The sequence below is a fragment of the Ictalurus furcatus genome, chromosome 19, assembly GCF_023375685.1.
Source record: "Ictalurus furcatus strain D&B chromosome 19, Billie_1.0, whole genome shotgun sequence".
Taxonomy (NCBI): domain Eukaryota; kingdom Metazoa; phylum Chordata; class Actinopteri; order Siluriformes; family Ictaluridae; genus Ictalurus; species Ictalurus furcatus.
In genome coordinates this window covers 9,048,785-9,066,988 of record NC_071273.1, presented here as the reverse complement: position 1 = coordinate 9,066,988, position 18,204 = coordinate 9,048,785, and the positions used below count along the sequence as shown (strand labels likewise).

At 40.8% G+C, this 18,204-nt stretch overlaps 2 protein-coding genes across 8 annotated transcripts in view; one reads left to right on the top strand and one right to left on the bottom strand.

Annotated features, from left to right (window-relative positions):
• The first annotated feature begins 76 nt into the window (after positions 1 to 76).
• Positions 77 to 18,204, top strand: part of metap2a (methionyl aminopeptidase 2a) — a 25,473-nt gene continuing 7,345 nt past the window's right edge. For 3 of the 6 annotated variants that reach the window (XR_008388569.1, XR_008388570.1, XM_053650360.1), the window contains exons 1-9: positions 77 to 2,514; positions 5,390 to 5,494; positions 7,721 to 7,786; positions 13,007 to 13,109; positions 13,500 to 13,661; positions 14,411 to 14,592; positions 14,724 to 14,818; positions 17,884 to 17,980; positions 18,088 to 18,191. Coding sequence is in view for 4 of the 6 variants with exons in the window: in XM_053650360.1 (XP_053506335.1) it covers positions 2,364 to 2,514; positions 5,390 to 5,494; positions 7,721 to 7,786; positions 13,007 to 13,109; positions 13,500 to 13,661; positions 14,411 to 14,592; positions 14,724 to 14,818; positions 17,884 to 17,980; positions 18,088 to 18,191 (1,065 nt within the window). In the remaining 2 variants the exon portion in view is untranslated. Of the gene's footprint in view, positions 2,515 to 5,389; positions 5,495 to 7,720; positions 7,787 to 13,006; positions 13,110 to 13,387; positions 13,662 to 14,410; positions 14,593 to 14,723; positions 14,819 to 17,883; positions 17,981 to 18,087; positions 18,192 to 18,204 lie in introns of all 6 variants that reach the window. The other 3 variants (XM_053650361.1, XM_053650362.1, XM_053650363.1) reach the window with 3 other exon arrangements.
• Positions 15,009 to 18,204, bottom strand: part of usp44 (ubiquitin specific peptidase 44) — a 24,768-nt gene continuing 21,572 nt past the window's right edge. For both annotated transcript variants that reach the window (XR_008388566.1, XR_008388568.1), the window contains exons 9-10: positions 15,365 to 15,432; positions 15,009 to 15,292 (exon numbers count right to left, since the gene is read on the bottom strand). The gene's annotated coding sequence lies outside the window, so the exon portion shown is untranslated. The remainder of the gene's footprint in view (positions 15,293 to 15,364; positions 15,433 to 18,204) is intronic.

Below are 18,204 nucleotides of genomic sequence, written 5' to 3'. Positions count from 1 at the left end.
GCTTGTGCAGAAGTCAGACGTGGGGTTGATGGAGTAAACCAAGAGAAGTTTGTGTGTCAGTTATTGTTCTTGCTACACGCACAGGGATGGACCTGTAAATGGATACTGTCGTGCAGAGCTAACTTGTCTTACACATACTTACCTGATAAAATATACACTAAATAACAATCGTACTAATAATCATCATAATAAATGCCTTAAAGGCGCAATGGGTCCATTTTTTAAAAAAAAAGTTCATCCTTGCTTGTACAAGTAGCACGGGAGTTCTTTAGAACATGATACAAATGAAGTGCTCTGAAGCATGCAGCATTATTCGCTGTGTTAACGTAATTTCCACTGAAACAGGAAGTGAGGGCGGGACATATCGAGTGGCTCCTCCCTCCTTCGACGTGGATGAATTCAAGCCGTTTCCTCCTTAACCAACTTGCAGTTGGAAAACCGAATAAAGCGCACATGTTCGAACAGCCTGAGACGCATTTACAACCCACGCATGCTGATATGATTCCTCTCGCTCAACAACGCCAACTTCAGTAAGGTGATTTTCATAAAGTTGGGGGCGGGACACTTCGGATTCTAGAGAGCGTTCGATTGGACAGAAAATCTGAAGTGCGGAATGATGTCATCAAAATTGCTGATTTCTGGTAGAGAGAAACTGTACATTTTGAGCGTGTGTATCTTCTAAATGCGAATCGTGTCATTGTTTCACAGCACACGAGCTTCTAGATAACCTTAAGCCTGACGTGTTCATACTAAAACCTCCATTTTGATTTCATGGGGACTTTAAGTCATGACCCACCTACATAACTGTTATAGACCTAATCTTGATTTAAAAAAAAAAAAAAAAAGCTAATCTTATCTAACGCACCTTTAAATTTGGCACATCCTGTTGAAATCTTATGATTAAAGAATAAAACATAACAGTGCTGCTATAGGAAAATAATCACCGACAGGGTGATCTAATGTTTCAGTGAATAATTCTTATGAGTGATTGTCAGCCATGCTGATATGGTGGAGGAGATGACGTATCAAAGTAGTTATCATCAGTGGATAATATTTCTCTGGTCTTCCAGGCTTGTGAAAGATTCCCTTATTTGAACATTGCAGAGGTAAGTACACTTTTTCAGAAAGGGTAGTAGATTAATTTGAGAGGTAGCCAAGGCAGTGTTTCCATCTAGTGGACACTTTTAGGAACTGCGTGATGAAGCCAGTAATATTTTTTTTTTTCTTTTCTTTTCTTTTTTTAAAGTTTGTGTGCTGGTGTTTCTCATGTGGTTTTAGTTTCCCCTGTTTGTGTTAGATTTTGACAGCTCAGCAGTGTTCTACAAACATGAGGAAACTGACCTTTTTTGTTACAAAAGAACACTACTTCCAGTATTACTGCATGTCGATCTGGTTGCTTCAGTATGTGAGGCCTCAATTCTGATATCACCGAAATGTGGTCACATTCCAGTAGTAAGGGTTTAACCCCTTATTATGTTATGGATCAATTTGACCCATTTCCAATTTGACTTTTCCTCATTTAGGGTCATGAACTATAATAATAATAACTATAATAATAAAGGTTTACTGTTTTAAGCTGTTCTTTGCTGTTTTTGTATGAATTTAAACTGTGGAAGTCATTTTGGCCCATAACATAATAGGAGGGTTTAACTAAACTATCCTGCGTGTCCAAGTTTCTAGTATTCCTTGTTTGTAGGTTTTGGCATCACAAATGCATGTTTTCTGATTGTATGCATCAAAAGAACTTGCACTCTATGGCCAAAAGTATGTGGGCACCACCTGACCATGACACCCATATGTGTTGCTGAACATCACATTCCACTTTTCTGGGAAGGAGCGTGGCTGTGATCATTCATCTGCAAGAGCATTAGTGAGGTCAGGTACTGATGGTGAGTGAGGAAGTCTGGGGTGCAGTCGGTGTTCCGGTTTAGGTCAGGGCTCTGTGCAGGACACTCGAGTTCTTCCACTCCAACCTTCACAGACCATGTCTTCATGGAGCTCGCTTTGTGCACAGCGGCATTGTCGTGTTGGAACAGGTTTCTGCCTCTCAGGTCCAGTGACGGGGAAATGGAAAGCGTGCTTCCAGATTTGTGGAAGCAGAACATATGGTTGTGATGGTCAGCAGGTGTCCATCAAAAAGGATTCATGTGATCATGTGACCTTCCGCACCTCATATGTAGTTTGGGACACCATCCAAGTCTGAAACGCTTCTCAAACCATATTTGGAAAGCCCCGCCTACTGGAGTTCTTAGCTCCGCCCATTCTGGTATATCCCCCTGTTTGTGTTTGGAGCTGGCTCCGGTTGCAGAGAGCCCTCTGTCTCTCCTTCTCTCCTTCTCTCTCTCTCTCTCTCTCTCTCTGTCATGCAGCACTCAGGAATGGAGCTGCTGTTCCCGGCGGATGAGGCGCACGTGAACGGGGACGCGACAGAGCACGCGACAGAGCACGCGGAGTCCGACCCTGCAAAGAAAAAGAAGAAAAAAAAGCGAAAGAAGAGCAAAGCCGCGGTTTCGGGTAAGGCAGGGAGATATGGAGGACGGGCGGTGAGGGGGGAAATCGGGCAGTGAGGGGGGTGGAAGGAGAACCTCCTAGCTTTGGCTGTACAGTCACCGGCTCGCGCGCTACTCCGGCTGTCAAACTTAACACATGCTGCATGCACGCGGTCACGTGACACAGCCCTAATGCCTGTCTGTACTCCTTAAGAGTCCAAATTACAATCTTCTACACCCATACGGAGAGGGTCCAAGTGCTTTACTGCTCTTGGCCGACCCCTCTGGTGCAGTACTGCCCTCTTAATACATCACCTCAGGCAACTCCGAGTAGTGGACATCAGGTAACCAGGGTAGGCCTTTATTATATGCTGGAAATTTTATGGCACAGTTTAATTATGAACTATCATTCATAATTGATCATTTAAAAAAAAAAAACCATCATGATAAAAACAAGAGTTATCAGTTTAAAGGGTCCACTTGACAGCGAGTCTAGTCTATTATTCAAGTGCATCTATACAAGCCCGCTCACAATCCAGCTCTCTGTCATGTTCATTATTAATATTCTAGATCAGTTTACCTCCGTAGGCATGCACACTATAAAAACAAAAAGTTCTTGTAAGGTCTTAGAGAGTTGTTTTTTTTTTTTTTCTTTTTTTAATTTTTTATAAGTATAGTCTTACTAGCCTTAAAAGTGCACAATATTGGAAAAACACAAGAACCCTAATTTTAATAAGAACCCCAAAGGATCCTAGTGAACCCCTAGTCTTTTTAGAATGCAGGCTGAAAAAGGTCTGAAACCTATAAGTTCTGCCTAATTGATACATGTTGGTATCACATGATCTCTTTATTTGTTGGGATTTTATTTGTTGGGCTGGGCGATATATCGATATTACATCGCTATTGTGATAAATGATTATGCGATACACTTTTCTGAGATATCGTTGGTATGGTGATGTATTTTTAAAAAAAAAATGTTTTTAATGATTACAAATTAAACTGCTGAATGGATGACGTCGATTTGACGTAATTAAATAAAACCCTTAATCCTCTTTGTCTTTGTAGATAAGTGTCATCAAAGTCCGTTTAACATGGGGGGGGGTCTGTGTGTGTTTATTTTACTACAATTTTGCAGACAGTTTGTTAGGTATTAATATATCGTGATACACCGTGTATCGTAGAAATGTCCTCAAGTAGCCTGATATGATATTTTTGTCATATCATATAATCAGCCTTAAGTTTATTTATAAAGCACATTTCAACAGCAAGGCAATTCAAATTCTTCACATAAAACACAAACACGACATACTGTAGGGAAACATAAAAAGACATTCAAATACAACAAGGAAAAAAAAAGTCAAATAGAAAATAAGAACAAGATATTCTCTCCCTCTCCTAATCTCTTCTCTCCCCCTCCCGCCGCTCTCCATCATTCCTCCCTCTCTCTCCATCTCTCCCTCTCCCACTCCACTCTCTCTCCTCTTCTCTCCGCTCTCTGTCCTCCTCCTCCCCCCTCCATCCTCTCTATCCCCATCTTGTCCCTCACTTTCTGCTCCCGTTCCTATTTTTTTTTTCCCCTCCCCTTCTAAATAAAAAAAAAACCCAGGATGAAACAGTAAGCGTTACAGTGCAGTGCGAGATATTACTTAATAAAAGCAGCGGTAAAGAGAAAAGACTTCAGTCTTGATTCAAAGACCTGAGAGTTTGTTCCAGATAAACGGTGCGTAAAAACTGAACGCTGCGTCTCCATGTTTCATTTTAACTCTCGGGACAGAGTAAAGAAATCTTAGGTAAACATTCTCTCCCCTACAATTAACATGGCCATGCTGCTACAGAAGATTCTCAGCCATGTGTGCAGACGTAATTTAGATACGTAGCTACAGTATGTGGATATACAGTGCCCTAGTGTGTGGTGTCTTCCTCTCAGTAGGAAAAAGCACGGCTGAAAGTATAGCGCTGTAACTGCACCGCACAATTAACACTGACTGTACTGTTCTGAAAAATGTGCCGTAACTGCCTTACTGAAACGGTGTTCTTTAAATAGACCTTGGGAACACGGCTTGTTATAAACCGAGTGTGTAATTATAAATGCTGTCAGGTAGGGTTTAGTGGGAATGTTGTGTGTGTGTGTGTGTGTGTGTTTGTATCCAATAGGGAACCACATGGGAATCAGCTTCCCATTCTGTATGAGTACACTAGAAAAGGCTATTATTATTTTTTTGTTTGCACTTTAGTTATAATTTTATACAGCTTTGTTACAGTATATGTTGTTTTTACCGGGCCAAACTGGAACTAAGAACCAGTGTGCTCATTCTCTGTCGACATGCAGTCATAAATGAATGAATGAATGAATGAATGAATGAATAGGATAATGGCTTATGCACACACATAGTGCACTACATATCTAATAGGAAGTAGGTCAGTTAGGTCACAATAAAGCGAAAATAAAAATAGCTCTTTTTTTGTGTCGCAAAGCTGCAACTTTGGCGTTTCTGATCGTCTCATAGATAGTTGGGATTTATTTATACGTACTACATGTGTAATTCATGTGCAAATGTTATAGTTTGCTGCGCAGTTTAATCCAATTTATGAATGCGTTTGTGCTGTGTGTGTGTGTGTGTTGTGGGGGGGGGGGGGTTCTCAAGGTTATACATATGACGATGGGTATTATGTGTTCTTTGCCAAGTCCTCCATCTCATTCATGCATTTTGTGATAGGAAACTGTCTTCCTTCCAAACTGACACCCATTTAGGGTTCTCAATCAGTTGCCTTGACATCCCATGGGTATAGCTGATGAGGAATGCAGCTCTGGATGAATCTGTGCCTTTAGCACTTCCTTTGCTTTTGGGCTCATTCACCTGTGTGTGTGTGTGTGTGTGTGTGTGTGTCTGACTTTGCAGCAGGACAAGCTGAACTGGGGGAGGATGGAGTCGTTGAGGACACGAGGAAGTCACTGGAGCAGCAGAGCTTGGAGGAAAGGGAGCGAGACGAGAACGGATTAGAAGGTGTAGCACACAAACACACATACAGTCATGTGAAAAATAAGTACACCCCGTGGAAATGCTTGGGTGTTTTCTGACATGCAGTACTGTGCAAACGTCTTAGACACCCTATTTTTGTTTTTAGTAAAATCTTTGTTTTAGATTTTTATGTTATGGCTTCTACGTTATTGAGTCAGTATATAAAAACATGTTAGATTCCCAAACTTCAGTTTTCCAGCACAAAATGAAATATGTTTGTAGGTCAGTAAAGAAAGCACCATGTTATGTACTAGACCACGTTCCAGACAAAAAAACACAATGAAAGCTGCTGGGTTTTGCTGCAAAAATAAGAAGCAAGTGCGACAGTCAGAGTCTCCAGAAGAACCGTGGCTGGTTCTGCAAGATGCTCAATAACACTTGCAGCTCATTTCCTTATAAAACTGCACTAATTCTACCTGAGACTACTTAAGAAATTATTTTTAAAGCAAAGGGACGTCACACCAGATATCAACTTTGTTTCATTTATTTCTGTTTACTGCTCTTTGTAGTATTTTTTTTCATGTAGAAGCATTTAATTTCATTATGTTTGAAGGCATGTTTGCTGTACAGTATTCCTTTGCATGTGCCTAAGACTATTAGACAGTACTGTAATAGGACAAGCAAACATTCGATCCTCTTTGAAAGGTGATACACTCTATTGAATGACAGATAAAATTGAAATTTTGTTGTAATTTTTACAATTGAAATGAACAGAAAACAGATCAATTACATGGAAAAAGTAAGCACACCCCTACATTTATCACACCTTCAAATCCATGAAACAGGTGTTCAAGATTGGGAGCCAGTGATTAGAACCTGCTCAGGGAGTGCAGGGGGAACCTGACTTATTCATACCCCTGTCTTATCTAGTGTCTGATGTTCCCTTTGTTATTGAGGTGTGTGGTGTCATCATGCCAAGATCTAACGAGATCTGTAAGGCCTTCAGAAAAAAGGTTGTGGATGCCTATGAGTCTGGCAAGGGACTTAAAAAGATCTCCAAATGATTTGAAATACATCATTCCACTGTAAGGGAAATCATCTACAAATAGCGCAGATTTCAAATGACCTCCGATTTATCCAGGACTGGCCGTCCCAGCAAATTCAGCACAAGAGCAGACTGTCTGATGCTAAAAGAAGTCTCCAGGAACCCTAAAATTTCATCACAGGATCTGCTAGTAAGTCTTGCAACTGTTGGTGTAAAAGTACATGCTTCTACAATCATGTGTACCAAGAAAAATCCTTTTGCAAGACTACAGTTTGCCAGTGAGCATATAGACAAAGACCAGGCCTTTTGGAATAATGTGCTCTGGACAGATGAATCAAAGAGAGTTGTTTGGCCACAGTAACAGCAGACATGTTTGGCGCAGACCAAAGATAGCTTTTCAGGAGAAGCACCTCATACCGACTGTGAAGCACGGTGGTGGAAATGTTATGGTTTGGGGTTGCTTCGCTGCCTCAGCGACTGGACAGCTTGCATTCATTAAATCAACAATGAATTCTCCATCATATCAAAGAGTGTCTGAAGATAATGTGAGGCCATCTGTCCGAAAGCTGAAGTTGAACCATAAAATGGACCTTTCAAGCTTTTAAACACATCAAATCCACCAAGGAATGGGTCAAATAGAAGAAATGGAGGGTTATGGAATGGTCTAGTCAAAGCCTGGATTTGAATCCCATTGAATTGTTGTAGGGGGATTTGAAACGTGCAGTACATGCAAGAAAACCCTCAAACATCTTACAGCTGAAAGAATACTGCATGAAAGAGTGGACAAAAATTCCAGCAAGCCGATGTCAAAGACCGGTGGACAATTATGCAAAACGTCTACAAGATGTTATTTCTGCTAAAGGGGGCAATACTAGCTTCTGAGGCCAAGAGTGTACTTACTGTTTCCACAGAAGAATATCACATCTGTTGATATTTCTGTTGAATAAATTTCTGAAAAAGCTCGTTCTCCTTGTGGTTTTGTTCAAGTATACCATTCATTAATAGGCACTGTTTCAAAGATGATCAAATATTTGCTTGTACAAATATGTTAAAAAAAAAAAAAAAAAGAAAAAAGTCTATAATTTCTATCGGGTGTACTTATTTTTTCACACGACACAAATCTATCTTCCTAAATCATGCACGTAATTCCTCTCATTTCAGAGGAGTACAGAGGCCCAGCCTCTACATTCATTATATTGTGCTCGTGTCACAAAAATGTTTTCCAGATGGAGATGATGGAGACAGTTCTGCTGGGAAAAAAAAGAAGAAGAAGACGAAGAAAAAGAGTGGCCGTGAGTTCTTTTTTGTTCCCTCTGTCCTTCTTGGACACTACAGTAAGATTTTGCCCTTATTCCTGTGCGAGTGAATGAGTTCATGCCTGGCAGAGCGGTACAGTGAGCTGGCGCTGGGCCAAGCATGCTGTACTACTGGGAAAATCCTGCAGTGTAAACTCCGCTCTGCTGCTCTCTTATACCGTGCACGTATACGCACTCATCAATATGGCCTCTTACTTATTTTTTCATCTACGTTTATTCTATTGACAGATGCTTTGGATCTATAGTGAATTACAGTTATGACAGGATACAAGCCAAGCAATCAGTCATTTGGATAATTGCAGTATCACTAGGGTCATTCTGCAGATTGCAGAAATATCGGAGATATTTCACGGTCAGTATTTTACTGCTGCCGTGTAAATAAAGAGAACGCATTGTTTTAGTCTTCATTAAGTGCGTTTGTGTCTAATGTTACAGACCTCTTTGATTACGGCTGCATACACTGGTCGAAATGCTTAATGATCTATCTCTCAGGCTAAATGTTGTAAAAATAAATCTTAATAATCCCTTCCCGCACTCTTAGTAAAACAATAAATAAACAAGATAAATTGAATAAAAAGTAAAGTTTGTCTCTTTGGAGGAAAATCCTTCAAGGTTCAATGTAGAAGCTTAGAACAAAAGCACAGATTTACCTGATAAACCTGATAAAAACCTAAAAGAAAAGGTGAAAGCTGATTTACCACCTGCTTCTACAGATGTTTACGTGTTTCACATTCCAACGAAAGTCCCACCGTGGTCCTGTGTGTGCGGAGTTCGCATGTTCTCCCCGTGCTGCGGGGGTTTCCTCCGGGTACTCCGGTTTCCTCCCCCAGTCTAAAGACATGCATGGTAGGCTGATTGGCGTGTCCAAAGTGTCCGTAGTGTATGAATGAGTGTGTGTGTGTGAATGTGCCCTGCGATGGACTGGCACCCTGTCCAGGGTGTACCCCGCCTTGTGCCCGATGCTCCCTGGGATAGGCTCCAGGTTCCCCCGTGACCCTGAAAAGGATAAGCGGTATAGACGATGGATGGATGGATATTTTTGGTGATTCTTGCCAAAGAGTTCCACTTTTAGTTCATCAGTCCATAGTATGTTTACAAAATGCCTCTGACTTGTGTCGATCTGTTAACTTTTGTGATGAATTCGCAGGTAAGCAAAAGTATATGAACAGATGAGTCTTGACGTAAATTAAAGTAAATACCACTTAACGGTTGGTTGCTTGTCCCTCGTTTGCAATAACTGCATCAAGCCTGTGACTCATTCGCATCACCAAATTGTTGGTTTCTTCTTCTGTGATGCTTTTTCTTTGGTGATCGACTTGGCCAGAATTCATACTGCTGCTACCGTCATGAGTCCCGTCATCAATAAAGATTAGTGAGCCCGTTCCAGAAGCAGCCATGCAAGCCCAAGCCATGACACTACCTCCACCATGTCAAGCCAAGTCAATTCAATTGGCTTTATTATTATTTCAGACATATACAGCTGGTACAGTACAGAGTGAAACGAAACTCCACACTCACACACTGACTACATGAGACGACACACAACTAAATAAGACCTACACGTTTCTAAATAAAGTGCACATGCAGACGTGTGCAAACAACACAAGACAGTACAATAACCGTGCTTGACTGTTGAGCTTCAATATTTTGGATCGTGATCAGATTCATTCTTTCTCCATGACTTTGGTAGAGTTTAACACTTTACTGCATGGTGTTGCCATGTAGCAACAATTCATTTATCTCCACGTTTTTGATAGTACGATAATGGCAGTAATACAAAAACGAAAAAAAAATGCCATTTTTTCTGACCAGGAAGTGGTGTTTGCACTCCCTTTTCTGCAGTCACATGGCATGGTGAATGTCATCATCGGAGGGCTCTCAAAATTTGATGAATTTTTCAATATTTAGGCGAGACTACTAATTACTAATGTAACAGTTGCCATATGGCAACGATACGCGATAATTGAACTGTTACGTACAAGCATGAATTGAAACAGGCCTACATAGCAAAAAAAAAAAAGACACTAGGCTTCTCGAATAGTATACAGTGAGGGAAAAAAGTATTTGATCCCCTGCTAATTTTGTATGTTTACCCACTGACAAAGAAATGATCAGTCTATAACTTTAATGGTAGATTTATTTGAACAGTGAGAGACAGAATAACAACAAAAAAATCCAGAAAAACGCACATCAAAAATGTTATAAATTGATTTGCATTTTAATGAGGGAAATAAGTATTTGACCCCTCTGCAAAACATGACTTAGTACTTGGTTTAAAAACCCTTGTTGGCAATCCCAGAGGTCAGACGTTTCTTGTAGTTGGCCACCAGGTTTGCACACATCTCAGGAGGGATTTTGTCCCACTCCTCTTTGCAGATCTTCTCCAAATCATTAAGGTTTCGAGGCTGACGTTTGGCAACTCGAACCTTCAGCTCTCTCCACAGATTTTCTATGGGATTAAGGTCTGGAGACTGCCTAGGTCACTCCAGGACCTTAATGTGCTTCTTCTTGAGCCACTCCTTTGTTGCCTTGGCCATGTGTTTTGGGTCATTGTCATGCTGGAATATCCATCCACGACCCATTTTCAATGCCCTGTCTGAGGGAAGGAGGTTTTCACCCAAGATTTGACGGTACATGGCCCCGTCCATCGTCCCTTTGATGCGGTGAAGTTGTCCTGTCCCCTTAGCAGAAAAAAAACCCCAAAGCATAATGTTTCCACCTCCATGTTTGACGGTGGGGATGGTGTTCCAGGGGTCATAGGCAGCATTCCTCCTCCTCCAAACACGGCGAGTTGAGTTGATGCCAAAGAGCTCCATTTTGGTCTCATCTAACCTCAACGCTTTCACCCAGTTGTCCTCAGAATCATTCAGATGTTCATTGGCAAACTTCAGACGGGCATGTATATGTGTTTTCTTGAGCAGCGGACCTTGCGCGCGCTGCAGGATTTCAGTCCTTCACGGCGTAGTGTGTTACCAATTGTTTTCTTGGTGACTATGGTCCCAGCTGCCTTGAGATCATTGACAAGATCCTCCCGTGTAGTTCTGGGCTGATTCCTCACTGTTCTCATGATCAATGCAACTCCACGAGGTGAGATCTTGCATGGAGCCCCAGGCCGAGGGAGATTGACAGTTCTTTTGTGCTTCTTCCATTTGCGAATAATCGCACCAACTGTTGTCCCCTTCTCACCAAGCTGCTTGGCAATGGTCTTGTAGCCCATTCCAGACTTGTGTAGGTCTACAGTCTTGTCCCTGACATCCTTGGAGAGCTCTTTGGTCTTGGCCATGGTGGAGAGTTTGGAATATGACTGATTGATTGCTTCTGTGGACAGGTGTCTTTTATACAGGTAACAAACTGATATTAGGAGCACTCCCTTTAAGAGTGTGCTCCTAATCTCAGCTCGTCACCTGTATAAAAGACACCTGGGAGCCAGAAATCTTTCTGATTGAGAGGGGGTCAAATACTTTTTTCCCTCATTAAAATGCAAATTAATTTATAAAATTTTTGACATGCGTTTTTCTGGATTTTTTTGTTGTTATTCTGTCTCTCACTGTTCAAATACAACTACCATTAAAATTATAGACTGATCATTTCTTTGTCAGTGGGCAAACGTACAAAATCAGCAGGGGATCAAATACTTTTTTCCCTCACTGTATTTACATTTTTTTTTCCACATTCAAAGTTAGAAAAACTGTTGTAATTTCAGATATTTTGCAAATGCACTTTATTTTCAAAATTTTGTTTCAAGAGAAAGAATTAAAAGGATACTTCGCCCAAAATAGTTTTCTAAATATATGATCAAATTTATACAGATCGTCCTGTTGAAATGTTTACATCCCCCTGGCTCTTAATGAAGCTGAGAAAAGAGAGAAAATCTATAAGAGCCATTGCGCAAGCACTGCGCATAGCCAATACAACAATTTGGAATGCCCCGAAGAAGAAAGGACATTCCAGATTGTTTCAGGAAGACAAAATAATAACAATTTGCACCGATCATCCTGTTCAAAAGTTTACACCCCCCTGGCAATTAATGTATCGTGCAGCTTTCTTGAGCATCAGTGAATGTTTGTACGTTTTGTAATAGTCGTGTACGAGTCCCTCAGTCGTCCTCAGCGTGAAAAGACGGATCTCAGCATCATATAGTCACTGTTGGAAAGGGCTCAGATATGCAGAAGATGCTGGAAAAGTAAAGAATGTGCAGGACCTGGAGGATTTTTCTGAAGAACAGTGGGCAGTTTAACTGCTCACGACAAACAAGGGACTCATGAAGAACTCTCACAAAACATAAACACGGTCGTTGATCATCCAGGTAACGACACACGGGATTAATAATGAAGGGTATGTAAACTTTCGAACTGGTTCGTTTGTGTAAATTAGTATTGTGTCTTGTGGAGTATATGTAAACATCTGTTATGTGAAATAGCTTCTTCAGGGCAGAACTAAATATAAAAACAAAATGCAATTTTTAGGATCCTTCTTATTATTTTTTAAATTAACATGTTGCAAATTCTGCAAGGTGAATGTAAACTTATAACCGCAACTCTATCCATCCGTCCACCTGCGTATTACATTGGGTTCATTGTATTTTTTTGTGTTCTGTGAGCCTTCAGTGTTTTGATAAATTGTGCCACTAATGAGATGAAAAAATATTTTGCTCAAAGTAATACAGGCCAATCATTAACCATGACATATCACAACATCATCAGTATGTTTATATATATATGTGTGTGTATGTATGTGTATATATATACACACACACACACACACACACACACACACACACACAGAGTACTGTGCAAAAGTGTTTTTTGTTGTTGTTGTTTTTTAGTACAACCCTTGTTATAGATTTTTATGTTATGAATTCTACATTATCGAGTCCGAACAAAAAACATGTTCGATTCCCAAACTTTAGTTTTCCAGCACAAAATGAAATATTACAGAAAAATGTTTGTAGGTCAGTTAAGAAAGCGGCAGATTACGTAAGAGACACTTTTCAGACAAAAACTATAATGAAGGCTGCTGGATTTTGCTGCAAAAATAAGAAGCAAGTGCGAGTGTCAAAGTCTTCAGAGGAACTGTGCCTGGTTCTGCAAGATGCTCAATAACACTTCCAGCTCAATTCCTTATAAAACTGCACTAATTGTACCAAATCATGTAGCCTTGCTGTGTGTCGATCTATCTACCTTTATCTTTCTGCAGCTAAAACACAGACTGATCCTCCTTCTGTGCCGATATGTGAGCTTTATCCAAACGGAGTGTTCCCTGTCGGAGAGGAGTGTGAATATCCTTCCTCACAGGATGGGTAAGAAACTAGTGTGTTTTATCATCCCCCTCTTCTCCTGATGTCCATGTTCTCTCCTCTGATCACCTTGTCCTACCTGAAATTTGCTCTACCTCAGATTACCCTGTGCAGTGTGTAATATTATCCTGTGTTACATTGCTGAGGCACCTGACACAGAGGTCACTCTTGTACTATTTAAGGTAGTCCTTCTGCAAACCGAGTCTTGTCCCACTATTTTCTTGCTTGAGTGCTGATGAAACCCACCACTCTGTATTGATTGTGACATTCTGACCTTCAAGCAGCTTTCAAAGGCTTCAGTACTGCTTTCTGCTCAAGCCTTTTCTCCCTGAAACTGAACGCACCAGAAACGTATGCATCAGTGTTCATGTCCATGTGGGAACGGTTGTCCAGGCAGAGTGCCGCGTGGCGGATGAGCAGCGAGGAGAAGCGTGTTCTAGACGAGGCCAGGGAGGACATGTGGAACGATTTCCGGCAGGCCGCGGAGGCGCATCGGCAGGTACGACAGTACGTGAAGAGCTGGATCAAACCAGGCCTGACCATGATAGACATCTGGTGAGGACCAATCGCAATCCTTCCTCCTTTGCTTAATGAGCGTATACGACTTCCGTAACATCAGACGTGTGCACAAGACAATATGAAATATCATCGCGTATCAACGTGTGGCATCCTGGGAAAACGCTGTGTAATCACTTTCATCAGTCACTAATTAATTCAGGGAGTGTCTGCTCTATGGGTTAAATTTACCATGATTTGAAGGTCATTTAAACATTGTAAAACTTTGTCCGCTACAGAGTGTGTAAATGCTCTCGTCATTTTGGTTGATGACGTAACAGTGCAAGAGCATCATGTACATTTTGACAGCTCTTATCTGATTACGAACTGAATCGATTTAGGCCTACGTCTGTTTCTTACGTGATCACGGTGAAGGAAATCACACTTGGCTAGAAAATCCTTACACCTTTATACATGCAGGAAGAGCACTAGGCATGATTGTACACTAAAATAACAGTAACTTATATGGTGCGTTAAATAAACATTGTCTTACAGGAAATATCACCATATCATTCATTTCACTGTTGAATAACAGCTCATTTGGAATTGGTTTATTATTAGTTCTAGATTATAGAGCTGTTACTGTAGAAACGATAACGTATTAGAACGTTCACGTTAATGTAAACCACTGATTTGCCTTCGAGACGAGCGCTACTGCTGTAATGGAAGATGAATTAAAACCTTCTGATCAATCGGATTTGAGAATTCAGTTCATTTATCTTGATTCTCGTTATGTCTCTCTCTCTCAGCGAGCGTCTGGAGGAGTGCAGTAGGAAGCTAATTAAGGAGAATGGACTGAAAGCAGGTTTGGCTTTTCCCACTGGCTGCTCTCTCAATAACTGCGCTGCTCATTACACACCCAACGCAGGAGACCCCACCATGCTGAAGTACGACGACGTGTGCAAGATCGACTTTGGCACACATATCAACGGTACACACACATTCTCACAGAGCTCATAGGAAGTGCAGTGCGCCAAAATGTTAGTGACGTTACGAATCCGTGCTTATTAACACGCTTGTCTGTATTATGGATGTAGATTTTTATTGTGTGTATGATTTCAGGGAGGATTATCGACTGTGCCTTTACCGTCACCTTTAATCCAAAGTATGACCGCCTCCTTGAGGCCGTCAAAGATGCCACCGACACCGGGATCAAGGTGTGTCGATGTGTCGACATGCATGCAAGTTGTAAATCTCTTTATTTCAAATTCCCCTTCTTTTCTGGTGAGTGCACAGAAAGTATTGCATCTCCGTAAGTAATAGGTTCTTTTGGATGGATAGTGGATTGTACAGCAAACAGACACATGGACAGTAAGATTAGCCAAGCACACTGTAGTGACATGAAAATAGCTGTCCACAAGAGAATTGTTTATTTTCCCTTAAAGGGTGCAATAGGGGATTTTTTAAAAAAAAATTTTTATTCCTTACTTAATAAAATAAACTGGAAGATATGGAGAACATGATTTAAAAAAAAAAAAAACCCAACGCATTAAGCTGTGGCCTTAGCAGAAGTGTATGAAGTCGCTGAGAAAACCAGATTGGAAAACCGATTTCTGGTCCAGAATGCTCGCTCGGGTTTGGATGTGCCTCCCGTCAGTTCCTGCTGTGTCCCAGTTCACCTACTCTCCACCCTAAATAGTATCCGCGGTTAGAATTAGTGTATCTCAAATCGTAGTATGCGGAAACGAGTATCCCAAAGTTACCTGGATGGTCTACTATTCCCGAAGTGTGGATCCGAGGACACGTGACGGTTTGCTTCGCCGAAGTCAACCTGCAAACACGGCGGACGAGTGTTACGTTAGTGATGCGTCTTCAGTAATCAAGAGCAAGAACTTAAATGTTAAGCACGAACCAAAATTTTTTTTTTATCATAAAAACATAATTAAATCAAGGGCATGATAAATGAAATGATATAGTATAAATAATGTAAGGAATAATGACTGTAGAAAAGGTGAAATGCGGTGAGGAGTGTGTTGACGGTGACGGAGTGTGTCACTAGGCAACAACGTTCTCTTCTGTTACAGGACGTGTTTGTATGTCCCAGTACTTGCATACTCTCTTTCTACACACTCAGAGTACATACTTTTAATGCACAGTATAAGTAGGCGACTTGGGACGCTGGAAGTAATTTGATAGATTCTGGGGGCGGGGTTTTGTGAAAATGGGCGAGAATCATTCAAATCTTGAACCCGCATAACTGTCTGAGACCTAATCTTTTGTGTGGGGGGGAGGCACCTTTAATTGTATTTAATAGCTCTTGTCTGTTAGAAATTAAGACTTGCAGAAAGTACAAGACCGTTAAAAAAAATCACGTCTCTTTTTACTCAAACTGATTAGTTTACATTGCTGTTGAATTCTTAATTCTGATTGGTTAGAAGGTGTTAGTTCATTTTCTCTTACGACACAATACAACGGTAGTTCCAGCTGCAAGGGAAATCACAATTTCTTATTAAAGCACTTCTTCTAGTATGTCATTGTTGCCATAGTAACATGGACACTCCATATAAACAGATGAAAAAAAATATATCATCTTTGACATGGTGAGGTTTTCTGTGACGAGAACACAAACAAACAAACGAAGAATGATGTATAGAAGGAGTCTCCCATGTCAGCGCTTTGTAACAGTAGGAAGTAAAGCTATTCGTTTCAGCTTTATGGGAGAGTCTTTGCTGTTTGTTGTGCTGTTAACAAGACAAGATACCTTCTTTTCAGAGAGAAAAAAAACGAGATGCTGGTGAGGGAGTGACTGTTTATAGCCGTTATAACTATAAATTGATACATTGTATGATATCTTTCTTTAATAAATAAATAAATAAAAAAAAATTTTAGCATTGGCAAATTGCTGAAAAAAACTGACCCCGACACCCCCCCCCCCCCCCCCCAAACTCTTCCACATGCTGTTATACAAACAATTATCACACCACTCATTACATCACCCTATTGTATTTCTAACATATCCCACAATATCAGAATTGGCATGCCACCTTAATGCTTTTAGGAACAGAAGAGCTTTATGATACAGAAGATGTGCAGAAGTTTTACTACAAACTATTCAAAAAAATGTGTGTGTGGGTGTGTACATTATATGATTTTATGGCACAGTATTGCGTTTAAGCATAATGATGAGCATGTGTGTGTGTGTGTATTGCTTGTCCAGTTTTGCTTGTCTCAAAATGATGTATATTTCACGGATTTGTTGTTAAACAGAATATTTTCTGTCTCAAAACGAATACAAATTGCTGAAAAAATAGCAGTGTCATTGAGTTCTCCAGCTTGGCCCTGGTTTTATGTGTGCAGCGGTCGTCAGTGTACAGTAATCATTCCTTCCCAGAGTAACTTGTGTTTTAGGTACACACCGCCATCTAGTGTATGACAGGACATGCTCTTACAACCCCCCAAACACAACCCACCCCCTGCTCAAGCAATGCCCAATGGGATGAATAGTGAGATGAACAATGGAACCAGTCACTCAGTCTCTCAATTAATCAGTGTGTGAAAATGCTTTATTTTGGCAGTCAGGCAGGCAAATAATCAGAATAGTCTTGTTGTTCAGTGTGAGAATGTAGTTAGAGTGTGATCCTAGTGGAATAAACGATTTATTCAGTCGCTGTATGTACTGCACTCAATTCACTATTTTAATGCACTACTTCAGCAGTCTTATGTCGTGGTCATGTCTGAAAGCATAGTGGTCAATACCCAGTGCAGTCTTGAAGGGCAGTGCGATTGGTTAGTCTCCAAACAAAGCACCATAATGGGCAAGGAATACCCTTAATTCACTGTGCTGTTTATAGGGAATAGCCTTCCTGTAGATATTTTCTGTTTCTCAATACTAAGAATGTAACTGAACTTCCTTTCCTTACTTGATTCTTTTACCTTCTAAAAATGCTAGTCATGCTAATCAGCACGGCTAGCATGATTCCTTCAAACCTGCATCCAGGTTTATCATCAAGCTTTTGCTAATCATACTTTTTGACCAGCTAAATCAGTGCAAAAACTAGCCCCAAAAAAAGAAATGAGACTGGAATTCCTGCTAGTCTTGTTATGTTGTCTTGCTTGAAAGAATTTGAGAGGTGCTGTGTGTTAAGTATATACTGTATGAACTCCAGGATTACAGGACTGTACACCCCTGCTGTACACTATAAAGCATGAATTGTAGACAGTAAAGCATTACTTGATTGTGTGTGAAAGCTGATTGTAAGGTGACCGGTGTGTGTTTTCTCAGTGTGCAGGCATTGACGTGCGTCTCTGTGATGTTGGAGAGTCCATACAGGAAGTGATGGAGTCATATGAGGTGGAGTTAGATGGGAAAACATACCAAGGTATGGACTACATCTTTTTTGCACTTTTGGAACAGAATTAAACGATGTATGTTGCATCAATGCAAATGTTTACAGGTTTTTGTCCCCCCCCCCCCCCCCCGTTTCAGTTAAGCCAATCCGCAACCTGAATGGTCACTCCATTGGTCAGTACCGGATTCATGCTGGCAAAACAGTTCCTATTGTAAAGGGCGGTGAAGCCACCAGAATGGAGGTATGTTCACTTA